Source organism: Sesamum indicum, linkage group LG6, assembly GCF_000512975.1.
Source record: "Sesamum indicum cultivar Zhongzhi No. 13 linkage group LG6, S_indicum_v1.0, whole genome shotgun sequence".
Classification (NCBI taxonomy): Eukaryota; Viridiplantae; Streptophyta; class Magnoliopsida; order Lamiales; family Pedaliaceae; genus Sesamum; species Sesamum indicum.
This window is the reverse complement of record NC_026150.1, coordinates 16436888-16460175: the sequence shown is the minus strand read 5'-3', so window position 1 is coordinate 16460175 and position 23288 is coordinate 16436888. Positions and strand designations below refer to the sequence as shown.

Below are 23288 nucleotides of genomic sequence, written 5' to 3'. Positions count from 1 at the left end.
GGTGGCAACAAAACAAGGGTTGGAGTGGAGAGTGGAGAGTGGACTCATGCTCCCTCTCTCTCATCTCTCATATGCTAATTCTCAGGATTTGACATCTGTCATTTGTCTGCCCCCTGCTTTCTTTCTTTTTTTCTCGAGATAGCATCTTTATTTTCTTGAAAGTGCATCAAAATAATAATAATAATTAATAATCAATACCTCAGCTGTCTGTCTCTATATTCTTTTCTTTAATAATGATTTCTCTTTCTCCCACTCCATTTACTTTGTTGGCATTCTATTATTATTATCTTATGTATTGCGCAAAAGCTGAGGGAACATTTTGCTCAAATTAAACTTATCCTTATCAAATTAGCAACATATAATATTATTGGAGGAGTAAGTAGCCATGAAGGTTTTCCCAAAAGTTTAATCAGTAAAAACTCCTAAAAAAGAATGTTTAGTTTGACATTTATGTGTAGGTAGCATCCCATCTTTTGTTGGGTTCTTGATTTCTCAAAAAAAGATTTCTTTCTGTATGCGGCAGATGTTCGAGAAAATGAAAGCAAAACAGTTTCTTGAAACAGACAACAAAAAAAAATAAAGTAAGAAATCTAGGTGGTGGTTTTAGCATACTCTTTCAGTTTCAACTCACATATATAGCTCTCACTTCAGTATGGTTATTATTTATTGTTACCAATTTCTTGATGGCATCCTGATGCAAGTAAGCAGAGAAATTATTGTTTGAAAAGGAGAGTTGGAGTTGAGAAAGTGGCTCACGATCTGAATAAAGGGTTGACATGGGTTGCCTCAGATCCAGGGTACTCTCAAAGTTTTTGTGTTGAAAAAGAAGTTGCCTTTTTCATTTCAGGATTTCCCTGTGATTCTTCAAACTTTTTTGCTCTCTGCTCTGCTTTTCCTAGTTTCTTGCCCATCAACCCCTTTCTCTCTTTTTCTTGTGTGTTAGAACTGATAAAGGGCAGAGCTTAATTCCTACTTCTGATTCTTTATTTTTTTTGTTTTTAATTTCTTTTCTGTGTTTTAGTTGACCCTTTCTCGATGTTATTGTTTTCTCCATGAAGTGTGGTTCATGGAGGTAGATAGTGAAGAGTCCAGAAAATAAGAATCCAAGCTTGGGACAAGTTAGTTTCACCTTTCTATATTTGGTGACACCTTTTCACGAATTGTAGTCGGTGTGTGTTTTTAGGTCGCCAGATCTAACAAGTTTTTCTATTTTAAGCCTCTTCCTCCATGTGCTGAATTCAAGTGTCTATAAGTTTCTCTATATGTTGTGAGCATGGAATGATTTATCAACTTTTGTGATTTTTTCTTCTTATCGGAGAAAGGTGATGAATTAATTTAACAATGACAGGTCCTGTGATTTTAGATGGGCGGCATGGTGACTTTTGCTATGTAGATAGTGATTTCAATGGAGGAGATGTATGGGGCGGTTGCGGTGCCATTTAGGGTAGGTAATTCGATCTTTGACAATCTAAGTGTGGAGAGTTGTATGGATGTAATGAACTTGTTGATGGCTAGCCAAGAAAGCTCGTCTCCAGAGACTGTAACTAAAAGTAATTCTGGGAATGGTGACGATGACGATTGTCTTCTTGGTGATTCGGGAAGTGAAGTTGGTTTCTCAGTGTCGTTGGGATCTGTAGAGACTAGGACTGGAGTGTCTTCCATGCTGGCTATGACTTCAGAGGACGAAAGCAACTGGTTAGCTGTTGATGCTGTTGTGCGCGAAAGTGAAGAAGACTGCTCGTCTTCATTGGAGGGCGACCGCATTCTTGATAGCTCTTGCTCCTTGTCTGTGGTGAGTGATACTAGTAGCCTATGTGGTGATGATCTGTTAGCTTTTGAGACCAATTCAGAGGTTGGAACGCAATTTTTAGACATCGAGAAGAGCATCTGTGATGCTGAACCTCTCCCGGGGACCAGAGATTTGGGAGAACCGATTGAGGGTACAGTTCTCGGTGATCCTTTGTCTATAGCTGTGTGCAATAGGCACGAGATTGCTGGTGGTGTCAGCACAAAATCATCTGAAGCTGATGTTCAGTTGGATAAAAGGCCAAGTGGAAAGGCTAGTCGAAGTGTTTTCGAGGTGGATTATGTGCCTCTCTGGGGTGTTATATCTGTGTGTGGTAGAAGACCGGAAATGGAAGATGCAGTGGCCACTGTGCCTCGGTTTATGAGAATTCCAATCCAGATGCTAATTGGCGACTGTGTAATTGATGGAGTGACTTCCCGCTTAAGTCATTTGACTGGCCATTTCTTTGGAGTCTATGATGGCCACGGTGGCTCTCAGGTATATCTCTCTATCTCACATGCTTGCCATGGTTCAAAGTATCGGTTCATATTATCGTATTGCCATTGGCACCGATATATCGTGTCCTCATTGTTCCTTTTCGATCCAATAATATCCACCGATACTTATTTCTCTCCAAATACATATGTATCGCCGACAATATCTGATAATATTGCCAATGCAATGATTATCGGCCGTATCAGGACAAAATATTGGTGACAATATCCAATAACATCATATTATCGCGAAAGTTATATACGAAAATGAAATTTAGACTTCTTTTCTGAAAACTTTTTTGTAATATAATTTATTTAATGTACTAATACATTCTTATTAGGTAAGGATCTAATTTTTACTTCAACGTCTGAGAACAATGTTTTTATCCTAAATTTCTTAATATATACTAATGACTAGTAATTTATGTTATTTGCATTTGATTTTGTATTTCTATTAAAATTCTGGAGTTTTTTAGCATCTTATAATGCATATTATTTATTTTGGTATCACCCATTTATATCCGGATACGCCATCTGATGTGGAACAACATCTATTGATAGTACCTCCGATACAGCTACTTTTAACTATGATGCTCGTGCATTACCACAAGCACCACTGCCGGTACTTGCACACCTACTAGAACTGTGTGTTCTCGAGATGACAGTTTTCCAAAATTTTATTTTCAGGTTGCTAATTATTGCAGAGATCGGATTCATTCTGCCTTGACTGAGGAGTTGGAAATTATCATGAACAACATGAATGATGGGAGTGATAAGGATAATTGTGAACAGCAGTGGAGAAGAGCGCTCACTAGATGTTTCATTAAGGTTGATGATGAGATTGGAGGGAGAGCTAGACTTGAACCTGTTGCTCCAGAAACTGTTGGCTCTACTGCTGTCGTCACCATAGTTTGTTCATCACATATAATAGTGGCTAACTGTGGTGATTCAAGGGCTGTGCTCTGCCGTGGCAAACAACCGATGGCCCTCTCCGTGGATCACAAGGTAATTATATCATATCCATCTACATTTCTTGGTAGTGTTTTGTAGATACGAACTAATACCATTCCTCCTCCTAACCATTAGCCTAATCGGGAGGATGAATACGCAAGAATTGAAGCAGCAGGAGGCAAGGTGATTCAGTGGAATGGACATCGTGTCTTTGGGGTCCTTGCGATGTCTAGGTCTATTGGTACATTCTTTATATCCTTCATTTTTCTTTTATTTGCATTTTTGTTCTTGGTACTATAAAGACCATAATTTCGGCCTCCAATCCTGTGCTCCCCTTCCCCCAACCCCAAGTCAAAGATGGCAAAAAAGATGCTATAAACATCAGTGGAGATACTTTTGCAATCTTATGATGCCCAACCAAACATCTATAATGTGGTGAGAAGTGTTTCAGCCTCAGGGCGCTAATGTATGTTGGGTTGTTGAAATGATAGTGAATCAGAACCATTGCAAGGTAGGATATGCAAAACTGAGTAATCACATAGACAAGGCTGACTGTTTGTCTCGAACATGACTGATTTGAGCTGTTCGTTTAGCCACTGGAAAGCTTCAAGATTTCTGAAACCAAAGGCCATTTTGCATTTGCATGCAGAAAGGAAAATCTTGTCGAGCTATTGGGTCATTTATCTTAATTTTTTGCATTGCATTTGTTGAAGTTACAGCAGAAGTGTGCATCTTTCCTACATGCATGTTAACCGGGGAAAGCTGCTTTGTAAACCACCAATTTCTTATTCTCTGCTTGCCTTGCTGCTTGCAGGAGATAGATATCTGAAACCATGGATAATTCCAGATCCTGAAGTAATGTTTGTCCCCCGGGCTAAGGAGGACGAATGCCTCATTCTCGCCAGTGATGGTTTATGGGATGTTATGACAAATGAGGAAGTTTGTGACATCGCTCGTAAGAGGATACTACTCTGGCATAAGAACAACGGAGTGACACTCCCATCAGAAAGGGGTGAAGGAATTGATCCCGCAGCTCAAGCAGCAGCCGAGTATCTATCAAACCGCGCACTTCAAAAGGGCAGCAAAGATAACATCAGTGTAGTGGTCGTAGACCTCAAGGCTCAAAGAAAGATTAAAAGCAGAACATAGCATGAGATATAGCATATAATCATTTCTCAATGTCCTACTAAAATTTTCTTATTCAGAATAGAATTCTCATTTGGTCCATGCCCATCTGTTTTATCCGAGGGCTATATATAGCTTTACTAGAATAGCAGTCATAATGTCTGTAGGGTAGCATTACTACTCTGGAAGTCTTTCAGAGTCTGAAAGTTTTTATTCCAATTGCTGGTGATGTAGCCTGGCTATTTGAAGCAGAAAGTTGGACTCATCACTCCGAGAAGCAGGGGCATTATCATGCCTCCGAGTTTAAAGACTCTGCGAGGTGCATCAGTTTAAGTTGTATTAACAATATCTAGCTTTGCAGAATGAATGAAATTCCTTTCTCAAATTATAAGATAACCTAGCAGTTCTGGATGTGCATCAGTATTTCAGATTTTCGAAATTATACTCTTGGTGAGACCGACATACATCTATTCTGGATTTGATGTTTATTGCTAAATATTGGTTAATATATTTATGTATGGCCCTACTAAAACAGCATAGTCAAGGGCCGATGGCATAAGAATAAGTAAGAAATTATTGGTTTATAACACACAGGTCGAAAACAGCCAAACATCAACTTAAACCAAATCTGAATTAGTGTAGTCCACTCAGAATCCTTCTTTTAATTATAATTTATTCCATAAAAATCAAAAGGACATCCACACCCACCCAGTCCAAATAAATAAGTTTCTAGTATTTCCTGAAGGCTAGCTCCGTTACAGCATCAGCAAGATGTTTCTCATTTCGAATGCTTTTGACCCAGGCGGCATTGATATGCAACCTTTCGATGCTCTGCTTCAAGGTCCTTGCGATATAGGGCTTCATGCGACTAGCAAAGAACTGCTCTATTTCTGCCGCCTTTTCATAAGAAGAGAACTGCAGAGAAAATAGAGGAAGAAAAGATACAAATTTGTATATAAATATCAGCAATATCTTCCAATGCACCTGAGCCTGAACCAAATTGAAATGCATAGGAAGAGAACCTACCGGAGACACAATTGCACTGATGAAGCGAGTTATTAGGAATCCAGCCCCGTAAGTTTTGCAGATCTGGTCCCAATTTACCTGTATCAGAACACCATATTAGGGTAACCAAAATCCAGTATGTTTTGAACCTCTCTTAGGATTTCTAGTGCAGCTGGCAAGAATACTTATCAGTAACCAAGATAAAGTTTCTAGAAAAACCCTACAGGTTTTTATTGAGGTATATGCCGGTTCTTTATTTCAAGCCATCCTGTTTCTAAGTAAACACACATCACCTAACTGCATATTTACATACTTCACAAGTACAGAATGATCGAAATTCATTAATCAGAACAAACTAGTAAAAGATAATCACCTTAGTTTTTAAATTAACAATGAATTAAGTGATACCAGCTGGAGTCTAATGGGACATAAATTTCACAGTTTTGTTTGGATTATGGTTTAGCATTAAAGGTTGAATTGATGAAGGAGATACCCAAAAAATCTGATTGTGTCAGTAATATAACAATTTTTTTGTGACAGAATTCTGTATCAGCCAGGCACGTAATTTCTAACAACTTCCAGTATTGCAGACAGTATTGATATAGGACCCTTTTCCCTAGTATCAAAAATAAATAATAGGGTCAAAATTGTGTTCATAAATAAATGGAGCAACAATTCCAGTTGCATAGGCAACAGCTACATGAACTTACTTTCAACCAATTCCATGCTGTCTCACGAGCTTCCCTACTAACAGACAGTCCAAAAACAGCATCTTGGCTCCTAACCTACATTAGGAGAAAGAAGAAATGAGGAACTTCAATTCAAGAAAATTAAGGTAACAAAAAATCACAACTACTAACTCAACAAGATCAACAGACCTCGGAAGATAACAAGAAGTTCAAAAATTCATGAATAATCTCAGGATCCCTGCATGAACATAATGAACCTAAGGGACAGATGGTAATCCATTAGTCACTGCACTGCAAAACAAGATATAAATTATAGGAATGATGAAATTGCACCTAATATTCGTGTTTTCTCCTGGCTGAGGTCACTTTCTCTATAAACTCTAAGAAGAGATTCGTAGCCAGATCTGTTTGATTTATTCACATTCTGCATTACAGCAACGTATACTGCCTGGAACATGGAAGAAAAGCAGCTGTCAGCAAAATAGCGGACAAGTTCTCAAATTTTAGTTGTAGATGAGAACTTAAGTTTGTCCTTATAACCCTTCTCAAATCAGGAGGAAGAACAAGGGTATTTCTGTCGTCCAAAAATATGCGGAAGCGCCTGCTTGCTTCATTTATTGTCATCTCATGCCCAAATGAAGCCAATGCTGTTAACAGCTCCCCCCTTAACATGGCATCAAGGTGGCTCTCCCCTTGTTTAGGATCCCACCCAAGTCTCCTGATAAAGAGAAGAAGAGCAAATTTTATTTTGTAACATACGCAGCAGCTCTGTTGCTCCTCGTAGGTACCCTATTAATAATCAGATGACAATGTACCACAATGTCTTGGGCTGGTTAAACAATAATTTGGTTGTTTGAGTTTTTAGTGGATAAATTTAACAAACATATTAGCTTAGATAAATCAGATGAATTTCTGTCATTAGTGAATTTCACATCAAACTTCAACCCCATGTTAAATGGAAACTCGTGGTGGTTTTCAATGTTTCTTTCTCTATCATCATGAAAATGTGAAACGGAATACATTCACATTTGAAATCTCAATATGAAATTTTAATCCCGATAGGAAGTCAAGTACATGGGTCCATGTGTTCTACGTATTCATTTACAGCACAGGTGATGAGTGAATCCTGTATAATATAACTAAGTATATTTGGTGTTGAATGCACATGGATAATAATCAAGAACATACTCAGCAGAATGCTGGAAAAGATTGATGAACAACAGCTTGACGTTATCGAGCAATTCAGGTGCAGCATCAGCCACGATTCTTGCCACTTTATAAGCTATCTGTAGAACCAAAAAGAATTATGTTCCAGAAAGGGAGTAAATGAAATCCTGTGTATAAAACTGTCAAGTTGAAATAGAGAGATTACACTGATCAAGTTGGATAAAACTGTGTATTCAACCTCCTCTCTGTAAGCACCCATCAAAGCAAGCAAAGAGGTCAAGGACTGCTGGCATGCCATGGACAACGAATAATAGTCGTCCAATATTCCTGCTTAGAAAAATAAAACTGAACTGATATTCCCTTCTACTGTTGAGCAATAACAAACAGTGTAAAATCAAAATTACCATATTTATCACCGACTGACAAGCACTTTCTCTCTATTGCATCCCTCAGTCTAGCTGATAGATCCTCATCATATTTAACCCGAAAGAAACCAGTCTGGTCCACATTAACTTTAATCCAAGGGTGGCTGGATGAAACCGAGGCACCCAAAAGTTCCTTAACATCAAGAGCATCACTTTTTGTTTGCAGCAAGAAACTTTTACGAGAATCATAAGAGCCAATACACAGAGTTATTGGAACAATCCATTGCCCTTCACCAGTAGAACCACTCAACAAAAATTGTGACTGTCCAAAAATGGGAGACAAACAGCTTTCAGAATTTATCAAAATCCATGACATCAAGAGAAGATCTTATCAACTGATTAGGGAATTAATTGCACCAAAGAAAGCAATCAGCTAAAAGGAGTTGGTTGCCAAATAACCTGCTCAAACTCCAAAGTTTGGTCTTTGACTTGCACTGAGACAACAGGATACCCTTTCTGTTTTGTCCAAGAGTTCATTAGCTTGTTGACAGGTTCACCAGATTCTTCCTGAAGAACTGACCATAAATCTTCGGTCTTTGCATTTGAGCAAGCATGTCTTTTGATGTAAGAAGCAAGCGCCCTCTGGAAGAAGTCACAAGAAACACTTATCAATTTTGATAAGATCAGTACCGAGAGATACAAGAAACCATCGATGAGACAGCAAGTTTGGAGTGTGAAGTTAACACTTCATGCAATTAGAAGCTTTGTGTAACTTTCATCTTGAAATATTTCAGATGTAAACAATTTTCAATACTCAATATGCTGACAAATATATTCAGAAAAAAGACTTTTATAAGGTTTAAATATTCATCAAGGAAAGAGAACAACTCAAACAAATCCAGAACTAGACATGAGTCAAATAAGGACCAATATTGATTTTAATAACTGGAAGAAACACAAACTAAAGGAAAGAATAAATAAATTTTAAAACCAGCGGGCCTACCTGAAAACATTCTGCCCCAAGATAGCTTTGTAGCATACGGATGACAGATGCACCCTTCCTATAACTGATTGCATCAAAAATTTCATCAATTTCACCAGCATGATTGATATCCACCTGAAAGGAGATTGCCAATGAACTTAAGTTCCAAGATACTGAATCAACTCAAGATTTATATTCTAAAAACTAAAACATTAACTCCTTAGGACTTCTACAAATGCTCAAAATATAGTAAAAAGTCAACATTTGTCATTTACCTCAATGGGGTGAGATTCTGCAAGCCCATCCAATCGAAGCCCCTCTGTACTTTCATCAAGAAACTGAGTCCAAATTTTCCAATCTGGGAACAAGCTATCAACAGCTAAATAGCTCACCTGAATACCGATAATTGAATATAAGTGAACTGGAAGGGACCTCATAGTACAAAAACAAGTATTTACACTTGAACAGAACACAATACCCATGTAGCAAATCCCTCATTCAGCCACAAATGTGTCCACCATTCCATTGTCACAAGATTGCCAAACCACTGGTGTGCTAGTTCATGGGCTACAACAACAGCAACCTAAGTAGTGGTAGTATATTAATATAGGGGATCCAATGAACATAAAACACACAACATGTATATGATTGGCAATATTCATGTATTGCAAGAGCATTTATTTTACCCTCTGTTTGTTTGCAGCTGCAGAGTGCTTATCATCATAAAGCAAAGCTGTTTCGCGATATGTAACAAGACCATAATTCTCCATGGCCCCAGCAGCAAAATCAGGAATTGCAATCATGTCCAATTTAGGAAGTGAATATGGCACCTCAAAGTATCTGGATTTTTTAAAATAACCAGGATACAGTTAACAAATTCGAATCTTTAAGAGCCCCTATGAACTATATAACTATGTCCAAATTAAAGACCTTATCCAAACAGCTAACAATAAAGCTATGATACATAATAACCCGTCCCTTGCAATTGCAGTACTATAAGATCTAGGTAATGAAACTAGTAAAATGCATTGTGCATACTCTTTATAAAGGCCAAGTGTCTTGACAGCAACATCCAGGGCAAATTTCCCTTGACCAGCCTTGCCGACCTGACAATACACCCTGACAATAATCCCTGGGAAGCAGGTATTACATCATCAAGAGCGCAACTGAATAGCAGTAAAATGCGCTAAATGGAAAGTCATGAATATACCATCAGGTGTACGATCTTCAACATAGTCAAACAGGCCAACAACAACCGCCACCAAGTAAGTGGACATGATTGGTGATTCTTGATAGTAAACTGTCTTGAGATCCCCATTTAGTTTTTCTTCAATGACTGGCATGTTGGAAAGAGCTACCAGTTCTGATGGTACTTCTAATGTAATCTTGAAAGTGGCCTGAGTTGTAGGTTTGAAATTGATCAAGGATAAGGTTGCTCAAGATCTCAAGAGCAATTATTTGGTTAAAAGTAGTATGAAGCTAGTTTAAGAAACAATTTTTTTCAACCCGATAAAAGATGCAATGATTGCACAATCAAAATACTAAAAACGATTCAGCACAAGAGCAAGTCTATAATGCACAGAATTAGGGCTGTGCATTTCGGTTAACCGAACCAAAAATTCGGTTCGGAGTTTTTGAAAACCGAAAACCGAACCGAAATGGTTCAATTCGGTTAAAAACCAAACAATTTCGGTTTTTCGGTTTAAAAAACCGAAAAAACCATTTTCTTTAAATAATATATATATAAATAATTGTGATATTTTTTCAATTTTATCTAAAAATACAAATACCAAAATTAAATTCTAATTTAATAGTACAAGTCATAAGTGTACATTAATAATAATATATATTAATAATATAATATTAATATATAAATATAATATAATATATAATATATAATATATATACTCAATAATTATTTTATTTAATATAATATTTAAAAAATCGGTTTTCGGTTTGGTTCAGTTAACCGACCGATCACAAAGAAACCAAACCGAAAACCGATGTTTTTTTTTTTTTTTTAAAAAAAAAAAAAAACCAAAAACCGAAACCGAAAATTTCGGTCCGAACTGAATTTTCGGTTTGGTCCGGTTCAGCTGGTTAAACCGATTTATGCACACCCCTACACAAAATGAACATATATACCTTAACTATATCTGTTGCTGACTCCTATTTTGGTTAATTAACCATGCTTTTAAACGAAGTTGAACTTTCATCGCCATAAAATATGGAATAATGCATGAGAAATGATCACCATGCATAATTAAGAAAGTATCATAAACACCTCCGGCATGCATGCACGAGGATTCGGAAGCTAACCTTGCAAGCAGGCTCATCCCAACACGGAAAGCATCTCCTTGCATCAGCTGGCTCAAACTGTGTCACAGCCATGGTTTTCTTCTGACCATCGTGTTCATAGGTGCTGGATTAAAGCATCAAAATAGTTAGAATCCCTAATGGTGTATTTCAATTGAGGATTTGGATTTGAAGGAAGGATTTGGACAAAGGATTTCAAATGACTCAATTTGAAAGAAATTTGAAATCCATCCATATTCATCAAAACTTAGTTCAAAATTAAAATGGAAGGATTTGAAATCCTTCATATTTAGGATTATCCAAACATATCCAAAAGATATGTTATGAAGGATTTCAAATACTTCAATCCAAATGCAACCTAAAATTATTGGACATAAGTTAAACAAACCTACATTGTACAACCAAAAGCAGAACTGAAGCAATCAATAGAAGATAAAAAATGTTCCCATTTTGTAAACAGTGCTCAAAGAAACACACAATACGTAATCCAGAGAACTAGTTCAAAACCCGTTCTCAAACTTGTGGTGCTACTAATTCCAATAGCCTACAAAAACACAAATAAGTAAGCCTAGCAGCAAACCAATTTGCACCTAGAGAACATAAAAGAATAATAATTCCAATAACCTATAAGAAAACAAAGAATGCATGAAAAGAACAATAGAAAATTACCTTCTGTAGAAACCCTTCATTCTATCATTTAGGGTCCCCTCAAATTCCATGTTCAAAACCCCAGTACCAATTGGCAAACTCTCCTTAAATTCCACCACCACTATCTCATCCTCCTCATATAACTCTATTTCCACAGATTCCAGCACCTGAAAAACTTCAGCAATAGAATTTACGGGAGGGTTTTGAACTTGAATATTGATGCAGAAGAACACTAAAAGCATATCCATGTATTTGGTTTTAAATGAAAACATGAAAATGTTGCATTAGTTATGGAAGATATTTACTAAATCATAAATCTAATTTATTTCCGTTTGCATAAGACTCACCTGAGAAAAATATACACTTTACAAGAAACGGCCGTATAAAGAAGTCGAACACAATGATTTTAAGCTCCTTCTCAGTTTCTTCCATTGGATCCAAATGGATCATATATAAAAGAGAACAAACTTCATGAAATCGCAACGGAAGAGTCACTATTTTGAAAACTATCAGGAATACTTAAAGTCAATGATAACTTCTCACATAGTAACTTGTTAAGTTTATCCCTAGTACTCAAATACATGGAAAAACTATCTACAATCACTATAATCCCAAGGCACCTTATTATGAGACGCGAAGGAAATGGAATTAGGTTTAATGGAGAGTTCGGCGGCATTGAGGACGAGGAACTTGGTGTCGGAGACGACGTCGACGGAAATCTGAACGGCGCCGGCGAATTTAAATGCGGTGAGATCGGGCTTGAGTTTGAGATCGTAGCGTTTGGGTATAGCGAATTTGGGGAGCCTCGGCTGACCCCTGAACTGGGAGTGTTTTAGCTTCTGCTCCGCCATCGTTGCGTTGGGTGAAAATGAATCCTTCGTTTGAGTGAAAGTGAAACTATGGCCTTGTAAGTGATAAGTGATACATATATAGGCGCGAGCTTTTCTTTTGGGGAGTGAAGATTACTAGTGTTGACACGTGTGTTGGGAAATTGGGTGCAAGAAATGGGCCGGCCCAAACTACTGATCAGACCAATATGTAATGGGCCTTGGCCCAATTTTCGCTATTTCAGTCTGCAGAAGGAAAAAGACGGACAAGGAGAAAAAGTAAAAACACGGGAATGGTTAATTGGTCCGATTCAGAGAGGTGTAATTCAGCAATCACAGCAATGTTTTTGGAATGATTAATCTGTAGAAATGGGGATTATCAGAGAGAAGAAGCGCGCTTCTCCTTCGGCAACTTCACCTTGTGCCCACTTCCGAACTGCTTATCACAACTGCTTCAACAGGTACAGATTCACTCTTTCTTTTTTTGGCTTTCTTACTGAGTTTTTTTGTATTGCTGATTACTATGTTTTAAGTTCCAGAAAAAGATGGTCTTTTGTGGTGAATAGAAAATTTGATCAGTTTCTTGTTTTGTGGAGCAGTATTTTCGTGTTTTGTGGAAGGTTTTGTTGAACCCTTTAATGCCCTAAGTTGATTTTATGTGTAGGTGGTATTCAGAGAAGTTCTTGAAGGGCCAGTGGGATAAAGAAGAGTGTGTTTCTGAGTGGGAGAAGTACAGAGAGTGTTTGTCTGTAAGCTCTTACGATTGGAATCTTTAAGTGGAATTCATGTTCCAAGGAAAGTTGTGATACTAAGCAAAGTTATTATTCTGGTTGTATTTCTTATGCTTTTACTATTTTGCCAGCAATATTTGGATGATAAGCATCTAAGTCGGTTCTTGGAGGCTGATGGCATCGGGGGCTTAAACAATCCAGCTGAATTTAAGGGCCAAACTGGTGTTTCTTAGTGATTTTTTTTATCAGAGGTGAATGCTGGAACTTATAAAGTTTCTCTGTGGTTTGTAATTTTTCAATTAGATCATTACATTGAATTGATTATGTCATGTTTGAAGAATAGTTTTCGTGTCTATTTGATATGTATCTCTTAGAGGTTTATGGAACACAGTTGATGCTCAAATCTTGATATGATGGAGTGTTGTTGGGAGGCATATGTAGAACTACAGTTTTCCTCAGCAAACAATAGGTATCAAATTCAAATGGAGTTTCCATGATCACTATAGGTGTTTTTATTCTAAGATATTACAAAGAATTACATCAACGCTGTCTATTCTTTGATGAAGACACTAAAGTCAGCCTAGGTATCAGATTCTCATGGATATGAAATCCTTAAATGTTTGAATTTGTCTCTAGTGGTGTCTTATGGAAGTTGTGAGGCTGAATAAAGTGAAAGACAGGATCCTTGTGCAGAAAATGTTTTCTGTTGTAATCTTATACCAAATCCTATCGTATAAATAACTTTACTATCTGAAGCATCACTTGTAAAGGTTTCGTTGTTTCAGATGATGAATAGCCGTTGAAAGCAGGATAGAACAAATTCAAATTGTTGATAATTAAGTTGGGCTTTTCTTTGAATGACATGTTTACACAATTTGTGACTGAGGCACCTTCCTGTTGGTTCCCTGTGTTTCGCATGGATAAACTGAATAGTATTTCTTTTCTGAGAAATATCATTTTTCTCTTTGTAATAGGAATACTACCGTGGCTATTGATTGATTGGGGATCCCTGCATATTGTGATCAATCAGAGTGTTGGGAGTCCAGTACGACTAGCAGTATGGTCTATAGGGGGGAGTTCATCTAGTCATGTAATTTTTCAATTAAGAGAAATTTTTCTATGATATCTTCACTGTTGTATCCATACTTAGGGCATATTGATCAGCTGTTTCTGGAACTGTTTCTTTACTCAGGAGCCGAAGTTGTTCTTGCAATTTTGCATAAAAAGAAGTCCCAATACACTACATGCCAATTATTTGAGAGAGGCAATCCCTTGTAAGGCGCGACCTTACTTAAAACCATTGCCATCAGCTACAATAACATGATGAGTTTCGACCAAATGGGTCAGTTCTTTTGTATACTTAGCAGCAGTTTTTGAATCTAGATCCAGTAGCTTTTTATTTCTTCTTGAAAAGGAAATGAGCAACCATCCACTCTTCTCCATTGTTGTAGCCAAATAATTCTGCAACTGCAATGAAAAATGTTCTCCAGTAGACTGTCCATTTGACCGCTGAATCTTTGCCATAAGTGCATTCCATTATTGGCTTTATAGAATTCAAGTTCTGGTCCATTCTCTTAAGCCATTCCTCGCTGCAAGCAATGTTATTTGGTTAGATTTACTCCAGAACTTGAGTACAGGTCAACAGAGACGACCCAGTAATATGAAGATTAAATAAGTCAAGGAAGCCATTTCTTTTCCATCCATATATATGGTTAGCAAGGACAACAGTCTTATTATTTCTTAGCATATGATGGTAATTCATAATTCACACAATTACCTTGTCTGTGCATAATGCTTGCCGTTCACAAGCCAATGATTAACTATAGACACATCGTCCTGCAGGAAAGACATAATCAAAAGCCAGTGTAAGCTACTAGGCTGCTTCTTGGACTACAGATCCTAATGCTTTATTAGTTGGATGAAACTCCAAACTATAAGAAAGTAGCTGACCTGAAAATAAAGGAGCAGGTTTGCAGAAGGCATTGTACCTCCAGTAAAGAAGTACCTAGTGATCCAGTCGTCCTCATTTACGTCCTGCATAATAATATTTGAAATACAAAAATGAAAGTCTCTGTAAAATTTAGTGAAAGTGATCACAATGGATACTTCGGGAACTCAGAGATGTTGTCCTTACAGTCAAAAGAAAGAACCGAGGAAATCGGCATTATTACCTCAAAGTGGTAAGCAAATGTTTTATGGCAAAAATAATGGACAAACAGAAAACTGTCTGGTTTCATCCACTTCGATATCTTCTTAAGAAGATCCTGATAGTTTTTCATATGCTGTTTCAAATCAACATAGAAAATTCACGAGCCTGACCAACAATATAATTCATACACCATGCCTCATAATGAAGCCAAGTGAGGATTCAGTACCTCAAACATTTCAATGGAAAATATTCTGTCATATGAAGCTTCCATGTCAAATGTGCTGATATCTGCTACAATTATCTCCACATTCTGCAACTGAAGTTCCCTGTGAGGAAGAACAAGTGTAGACAGTGTGATTTCTCTACGGGAATTTGATTGTGGCTATAATGGAGAAAACCAGAAGACATTGATTATTCAAAAAATGTATACATTTAACACAACAGGGCGTATGGTGCAAGCTCTTCGAATAAGAAACACATCAACTAAAACAAAGCCCTTTCGACATAATTTCACCACAATCCAAATGCTACCAGATCTCACAGCAGGTGATCTTGCATTCCACTTATGCAAGACAAAAGTTGTTCAATGTGAGAGCATGATTTCTTACCACATCATCATCTTCACTGATGAATTAAGGCAATTATTAGACAGGTTTTCAATGTAAATTGCAAATGAGACAGTTTATATAGTACACTTGACATATTTAGCAGCCACCAGTGGACAAGAAAAATTATGTGAGAAATTTACCGGCACTGCTCCTCAATATGTGCTTTCTGGGTTATTGAATTGCAAATCCCCGTAACCTGGCAATTGGGGTACTTCTGTGCTATGTATATAGAAAGAGATCCCCAGCCACAACCAACATCAAGGACTGATTGACCATCTTTTATCTGTGACCTCTCACAGTATAACTCTAGCATTGCCTTCTCAGCATCCTCTAAGGTGCTCGACTTGTTGGGAAAGAAGCAGCAGCTGCACGATCCCATTTAAAACCAGATCAGTTCATAATAAGTACTCCGTTATTTGCAGATTAACGTCTGTGAAACTATCAGGAGAAACAAAAGCTTTTGGATGTTATAAACCACCGGATTAAATATATAAGCTGAAATTGTAGCATATTTAAGAAATATCCTAGTGTTTGGTGGAGTTTCTGAAAGTTTTTGCCTGTATTTTAAATGCTTTCCAAGGACAAGCTTGAAGTAAGACGTTGGAACTTCATAGTGCTGAGACTTTGGCTTTTCCGTCTTGATTGCTATTGGCATTTCTCTCAAAGCTGCAAGAACAGAGAGACGTCAGTGGTAATAGTCCGTTTCGCTATATAGTCGCTAGCTACTTCACCAGAAAGCCATAAATTCACATTTCGAAAATACATATATAGAGAACGAGATCCTGAAATAGATGCTCGATCTTCCCCTCTTGTCATTTGGCTTCGAACTCTCTTCTGTTGGGAGGGCTTACATATCTTGGTTGTTTTGGGATAAAGAATTTTTGTGACTCAACTTTGCAGAGAGACTAAAAGGAGAAATCTTTTTGTGGAACAAAACATGGACTATTTTTGGGTAATTCTCGAAGAATCGATCCAACAAGCTCCAAGCAGACAACAGTTAGTATATAGAATTGGGGAGCGTACAATGCGCAAATTGAAGGAGGTCGGACAACTGGAGTTCCGCGGAGGATCTGTATCCTGAGCGGAGGCGACTAGCGAGAAGCAGACGAGTGAGGCGGCGCACAACGGCGTCAGGCAGCAAGTTGCGCTCGAGAGAAGCAAGCATAAAACGTACGGTTGCGTCGTAGGGCATCTGCACAATGGTATCGATGATGCGGCCGTTAACCTCCGCCATACCGGCAATGTCCGAGTGAGAGAGAGTCAGTCGGTCACGGGTTCCCCTCCGTTTGATCTTTCTACGCTATCTTATCTTTTTGTGACGTGGATTGTTTCAAGCATGGCCTTTGAGTTGTCTTCTAGGTGCGTAGCTTTTATTGCCGCTGGCATGGGTTTCACTGCTATGCCATCAAGCCAGTTTCTATACCTCAACAACTGTTTGATTTGTCCAGTTTCCTTACTAAGAAAACTAGAGTAATGGGTAGTTTCGGATTATTTTGCATGTACATATAATAAATAATTATTTATATTTTAAAATATATTATAAATAAAAATATAATATATGAATTAATATGTTATATTAAAAATAAATAAATAAAATTAATTTAAGAATAATATCGATATAAAAAAATTTTGCTGTGAGTAAAATCTTTTCTATTAGTATAATAGATAGTACAGATCATATAATGAGTGGAAAACATTGAATATGGGAGTTTGAAAATATATAAGGATATTTTGGTAATTTAAAAAATTGATGTTATGGTGTAATTAACCGCTATTTGTAAATAAAAATGAGATTTTTTTTTACTAGCCGTTGTGGCCCGCCATTCCTGCATACAAATAATTTTTCGCACTTTAAAACGTATTATAAATAAGAACAAAATATACAAATAAATACATTACATTAAAAAAAGAAGAAACTCATTTATTAGTTAATGTATAATTTGAAAAGTTGAATAAGTTGGTTATCTTATTAGTTGAATGGTATTTTTAACTTTATAAAAGATTGACGCGGCGGTGTCATAACTGCCATTTGTAAGCATGGAGCCCTTTCCTTTTTATATTAATATAAATAAGTCATGTCAAGCAATACTTGTGCGCATATAATCAAATAGACATGCTATAAATTTTGAAAATAAAAATTAATATATAATTAAGCGGATCAAATAGTTGACCCCAACAAATGAAAAAAAAAACATTTTCTACAACCTCTAGATTTCGCATCTAATTGAATTGTGGGAATATGATAATCTCTTTCATGAATTATTATAACCCAACTCGTACGGATGGATCAATTCAATTCTTTGGAGCAGAAGGAGACGAAAGAAGGGCTTAGTTGACAGTACGGGATTCAGCAGCTGTCCCAACCCTCCTCCGAAACCATGCAAGTGAAAGCAAAAAGCAGAAGTCAGGAAGTGGGGTTCAGAGCTTGATTTAATAGAGCAGATGATTTGAATGAAAGTCGAGAGCAAGGGGAAGTTTCTCGACCCATGAGAGTGAACGATAAATATAATACTGGAAGTCAAAAGATTACGTGAATCATTTAAAACAAATAAGTAAATTGGTACAAATATTTAATATACTATTGAATTTTAAATTTGGTGTTGTGGTATTACAAAACATGCAATTATGAATGTGTAGTGACTTTTTTTTTTTTATATTAATATAGATAATAATAATTATTTTAAGAATGAAATTTTATGATATGAGTGTTGATAGTTAAAGGGAAAAATGCAAGCAACCCATTTGTGATATCGCAAATGAGCAAATTACCCCCTTATGTAAAAATAAATAGCGATTTACCTTCCTGTTTTTTTTAAAATACAACAATTTACCCCATATGATTTTTAAAAATGAAGCAATTTACCTCCCTGTGTAAGGAGGTAAATTGCTTCATTTTAAAAAGTATAGGAGGGTAAATTGCTATATTTTTTTCATAGGGAAGTAGTGTACTCATTTTCAATATCACATTGGGGTAAATTGCTATTCACCCGATAGTTAAAGTTCAATTTTATCTTTTTGTTTTTATTTCATACTATTACTTTCCTTTATGCAGATACAATTATTTATCTGAAAAACTTTGGTTCAAAGAACCATGTCTATTTCTTTTTTTTTTTTTTTGGGTTTATATAAATTGATAACGTGGAAGTCTGTAAGCGTGCACGAGAGTTGTGGTTGTTTTTTTATTCTAAATCTTATTGCATATTTTATTCCATAATGTAATTGTTAGGAAAAATAAAAGATATGCGAGATTTGTGTATTATGAAGTCGGGGCAAAAATTTGACTCGTTTCCTTTAAGACAATATTGTCTCCTTCTGGTGCTAACGGAAAATGGCAATTTGTTCTCAATCTCAAAGTAATAGCACTACAAACTTTGAGAACAACGAATCAAAAAAATGTTTTAGAACTCTCTTGCTTAAACTATACTTGCAAAATATTTTTATTGCATAAAAAGCTATTGAATGAATGAAATGAAATGAAATAGGAAGATCTATTTATAGAATCGTCGAATGGACATGCCCGATCAAAAGTGATGTCTTCTAAAGGTTATAACTTTTTGTCTAAATAAATATATCATTTCAGCCAAAGGACATACCATATCACTTAGACGGACGCATCGTTTCATTCAAAGGATTTCACTCAATGGACACATCATTTCAACCAAAGGACACAACTATTCGGTTGAATTAAATAGGGTTGGATGATGACTGCGGTATTAATGATCATCCATGTGTCATGAGCTTGGTACGCATCGTACGTCGTAAAATGTTACTTGTTATGATTTAATTTAATCAAAATAAATTTATTATTTAATTTTTCATTCATCATTTCTCAACAGTAATTTATATATATTAAATGAAATATATATATATATATATAAGATGCAACATTATTTGAAATAGAAAATTCAATTTAGTGCCCCTGAATCCATACATAGCTAGGTATATTTTGGTTGTTTCAGATGCTACATCTGCAATATTATTCAGTCTAATTCATTAATCTTGAGAAGCCAAAGCCACAGTAGTAGTGAAACAAAGGTAGCAAGCTAGAGATGATGATTAGGAGGTTGGTGGTTGTGGACTCCCTGGTAAGTCGTCACCACATACCGTTGATCCTCTTTGTCTCTTTCAACTCTCTTTTTCACTGAGCACCCTGCCACTGAGCATTTGTAGTAGTTCCTGTTCACAATTATTAATTACTCCCACTTGTATATATAGGGATAGGTAGGTAGGCAGATGGCTGTACCTTGGATTTGGGCTATTTTTCACCATCTTTTTACCATACTTCCTCCACTTGAACCCATCATCCAGTATTTCAACCTCTGACTTGGTTATGAATGCTACCTTCTCTCTATCTCCTGATAACACATAAAGACCATATTATATGCATTAGCCACAATCTTTAAGTAGTTTGCTGTATTGACTAATTTTGCTTACTATTGATGACCCCTTCATGAGAGCAATTGTTGTTGACCGCCGGCATGTCGTTGGGCTTGGGCGTATGATTCAGGAGTTGAGAATAATTATAACCTGCAGAAAGGGAAGAGAATGCCGGAAAAACATCCTCGACGTCGTTAGTCGTCCAGTACTCGAAGAAATCATCAGAAACCTGAAAGTTGGTTGTTTGGTGGTAGGGGCTGAATGAGGGTCCGGGAATATTTGTAGTGTGAGCCATGTATATGTATCATCAACCGCCTCTGCATATGCAAGTAGATAAGCATAAGTGTGTTTGAAAGGTTGGTAGCTTTCTTATACTTGCTTGCTTGGTGAGGTTCCTGCTATGCAGAGAGAAGCTTCTTAGTGGCTGCTTATTGCTTATTAGTGGTGGTGGCTAAGCGATCCAATGAGTTGTGGGACCGTGAAATGTGCCTAACATCAGCTGCTGATGTTAACTGAGAAATGGACATGGGCATAACTGCCACTGTATTGGGCTTGGGTTGGACGAATTGTGCGTCGACTTTTCCTATTTCTTAGTTTTCGTCCTGCTAAAATTATATTTTAATATTTTTTAAAATCCAATAATTTATCTTCTTCTATTTTGTAAAATGAAATCATTTATCTTTTTAAATAGGAAGGAAAATTGCTTCGTTTTAAAAAAGACATGAAGATAAATTGCTATTGTTTCATCATAGAAGTTAATTCGTTCATATGCGATATCATAGGGGGCAAATTGCATTAAGCTCGATCGAGAACTAATCATACAACAAGTATAATATATTTGTTTTGTGATCTGTGTACTGTTTAAAGAAAATGTTAAGTATATCACAGTTGTAATATGGTCTGATTTAGTACAATCAAACTTATGATAGGGTACATGGATCTAATGCAAAGTAATATATCTATACTATATAAAAAGAAAAGGTCTTTTTCTCTTACAAAGGGTAGTTATGATACCACAACACCAATTTATTATTATGTCAATAATACTTCTGAGTTGATTTTCTTTTTTCTCTTTGTTGCTTTCTTTCTTTCTTTCTCTCTTTCTTTTCTTTTTTGGAAATATGATGTGTTGTTTTATATATATATATATATTGCGTGCGATTTTCGTACGGATCCAAAAAATTTGGACTTCGAGCAATGAGCCCAAATCGAATAACAAAAGATTTGGAAAAAAAGAACCTGCAAAACAAAGAGATAGCACTCCAACGCCCAAGTTAGTATTGGATTTAGGAAATAATAATTCAAAATAAGAAAACGTATTGAGAGAATGAAGCATAATGACGTAAAGTAGAAGTAACATTCGTATTTGATAGCGCAAAATGAATGCAACAGAGTAATAGCTAGAAGTCAGCTGTTGAAGGTGTCCCCCCACCTAGAGATAGAGCTTCTATTTATAGCGGAGTATCCCTCTTCATCAAGAAATCAACGTGCTTCCTATTTTGGGGGTAAATGGATAGAGTTGGTTGAGATAAGCCATGATTCCTCCCTATCTTTTAGTAATCTTGCAATTGGGATCGTTGTTCGGATGAGGGGGAGAGTCCTTGGTTGAGGAGGACTTCTGGTCCACAGGGAGTCTAGCTGACTCAAAAATCCGAGCTCTTGAGGAAACCTCCCTCAACACGCGTCATTCATACTGGACAAAAGGGACATGTGAAGGGTCCAGGTACAAGGCACGTGTGCTCCAAAGAGGGATATGTACACGAGTGTTGGGTCGGTTATCTAGTATTTGGGCCATAATATTGGGCTATGCTAACTTCCTTTACTCGAGCTGCTGTTTTTATGGAAGGGAGCCTTGGGCTTCCTCACTTGTTCTTGGGCCAGACTTTCTTGGGCCGTACCCATCAGTATAATTTTTTGTATTCATAATATATTTTAAAGCGTAAAATATTTTTTATTATATGCACGCAGGAACGGCATGCCACTGCAGCTAGTCTATACTATATATTAAGCAGAACACCCTTTTGGTGTCTCCTTTTTTCTTATCTGTTTTTTTAAATACTTAATTTATTTAACTTTCCACTACTCCCACTATCTTTTGATAGTTGTTGCTTTTTGTTATTATTATATTAGTTTCATCTATTTTTTCACCACTTATAAAATTAATATTAACATATTATTATTTTTTTATTTTATTTAGTAATACAATTCCACTTTAAATAATATTAAAAAATTATATTTATATATAGAGTGTGTTGTAAATTACCAGTACTTTACTAAAACTAGTGGCAATATTTGTTTGGACATCAATGTGGTATTCTGAAATATGTTAGGGACTCAACAGTAGTGAATTGTAACCAATAGATAAAGTGAGATGGCATGCTTGATCCTATGATCTATAGCCTTTGGAGCCGACTAGTTCTGTAAATTATTAATATATATATATATATATATTAAATATATATATATATATATATATATTACGTATGCCTGATCGTATCAAATTATAGAAAGTGGTTGAATTTCCAATTAATATATTTTCATTTGATAAGAATTATAAATCGGGTTCAGATTCATTAAACTAAATACATGAATATCTTAAGTTCTAGAAGCAATCATTTGACTAGTGAAACTACTTTGTCCAATTAGGACTATAATATAAAAAGTTGACGACTGAGAATTTCAATAAAAACATAATATGATATGATATTTTCATATTATTTTACGTACTGCGCAGATGAATTGTCATTCAAAAGGGTGGCGATTTCTGAGACGTGCTTACTATGGTGCCTAACTTTTGGTGATGTATTTGATTTGATAAAGTATTACTACTTAAATACTCTAAATTGGCGAAACAATACATAGACAACTATTGGGTAAAATTTATTTTTATCCTGACTTTTCAAACTAATTAACTTCAACGTCATTTCTGTCTTTTCCATTAATTTTATATTAGTCTTTTCAATAAATTTTCGACATTAATTTTTCTATCAAATAATTCCATAATTACTCTTCTTAAAATTTTATGTTAAATATTTGTTCCCTCGCATTTAATTTCAACTATTATTTAG

At 36.2% G+C, this 23288-nt stretch overlaps 5 protein-coding genes across 10 annotated transcripts; 2 read left to right on the top strand and 3 right to left on the bottom strand.

Annotated features, from left to right (window-relative positions):
- LOC105164646 (probable protein phosphatase 2C 53) lies at nt 330-4752 on the top strand. 3 transcript variants are annotated; one of them, XM_011083346.2, is made up of 5 exons: nt 330-581; nt 1349-2284; nt 2968-3285; nt 3367-3472; nt 4046-4752. In XM_011083346.2, the coding sequence occupies exons 2-5, from the start codon at nt 1406-1408 to the stop codon at nt 4378-4380; spliced, it is 1638 nt and encodes a 545-aa protein (XP_011081648.1). In that variant the 5' UTR covers nt 330-581; nt 1349-1405; the 3' UTR covers nt 4381-4752. The 3 variants fall into 3 exon arrangements, with proteins under 3 accessions (XP_011081648.1, XP_011081646.1, XP_011081647.1); XM_011083344.2 differs by lacking the exon at nt 330-581 and adding an exon at nt 590-797; XM_011083345.2 differs by lacking the exon at nt 330-581 and adding an exon at nt 806-1118.
- Nucleotides 4919-12437, bottom strand: LOC105164645 (aminopeptidase M1). The gene is made up of 19 exons (XM_011083342.2): nt 12149-12437; nt 11550-11695; nt 10884-10986; nt 9775-9961; nt 9603-9696; nt 9251-9404; nt 9043-9147; nt 8840-8956; nt 8586-8699; nt 8042-8224; nt 7622-7904; nt 7423-7544; nt 7239-7336; nt 6591-6768; nt 6384-6498; nt 6240-6307; nt 6072-6146; nt 5383-5460; nt 4919-5271 (listed from the first exon to the last, which is right to left on the bottom strand). Exons 1-19 carry the CDS (start codon nt 12377-12379, stop codon nt 5086-5088), a joined length of 2637 nt encoding a protein of 878 aa, XP_011081644.1. The 5' UTR covers nt 12380-12437; the 3' UTR covers nt 4919-5085.
- On the top strand, nt 12620-14528 carry LOC105164643 (uncharacterized protein At4g33100). 2 transcript variants are annotated; one of them, XR_002287297.1, is made up of 5 exons: nt 12620-12816; nt 13020-13104; nt 13218-13337; nt 14061-14176; nt 14279-14528. XR_002287297.1 is itself a non-coding variant. In XM_011083339.2 (4 exons), the coding sequence occupies exons 1-3, from the start codon at nt 12725-12727 to the stop codon at nt 13317-13319; spliced, it is 279 nt and encodes a 92-aa protein (XP_011081641.1). In that variant the 5' UTR covers nt 12620-12724; the 3' UTR covers nt 13320-13337; nt 14061-14528. The 2 variants fall into 2 exon arrangements, 1 of the variants encoding a protein (XP_011081641.1); XM_011083339.2 differs by having other exon boundaries at nt 14061-14528.
- On the bottom strand, nt 14063-17288 carry LOC105164644 ((S)-coclaurine N-methyltransferase). 2 transcript variants are annotated; one of them, XM_011083340.2, is made up of 8 exons: nt 16867-17285; nt 16401-16509; nt 15984-16208; nt 15462-15561; nt 15258-15368; nt 15037-15120; nt 14864-14922; nt 14063-14675 (listed from the first exon to the last, which is right to left on the bottom strand). In XM_011083340.2, the coding sequence occupies exons 1-8, from the start codon at nt 17075-17077 to the stop codon at nt 14483-14485; spliced, it is 1092 nt and encodes a 363-aa protein (XP_011081642.1). In that variant the 5' UTR covers nt 17078-17285; the 3' UTR covers nt 14063-14482. The 2 variants fall into 2 exon arrangements, with proteins under 2 accessions (XP_011081642.1, XP_011081643.1); XM_011083341.2 differs by lacking the exon at nt 15258-15368 and having other exon boundaries at nt 14278-14675; nt 16867-17288.
- On the bottom strand, nt 19693-20579 carry LOC105164641 (probable WRKY transcription factor 50). 2 transcript variants are annotated; one of them, XM_011083338.2, is made up of 3 exons: nt 20278-20579; nt 20087-20198; nt 19693-19999 (listed from the first exon to the last, which is right to left on the bottom strand). In XM_011083338.2, the coding sequence occupies exons 1-3, from the start codon at nt 20513-20515 to the stop codon at nt 19969-19971; spliced, it is 381 nt and encodes a 126-aa protein (XP_011081640.1). In that variant the 5' UTR covers nt 20516-20579; the 3' UTR covers nt 19693-19968. The 2 variants fall into 2 exon arrangements, with proteins under 2 accessions (XP_011081640.1, XP_011081639.1); XM_011083337.2 differs by having other exon boundaries at nt 19700-20019; nt 20278-20576.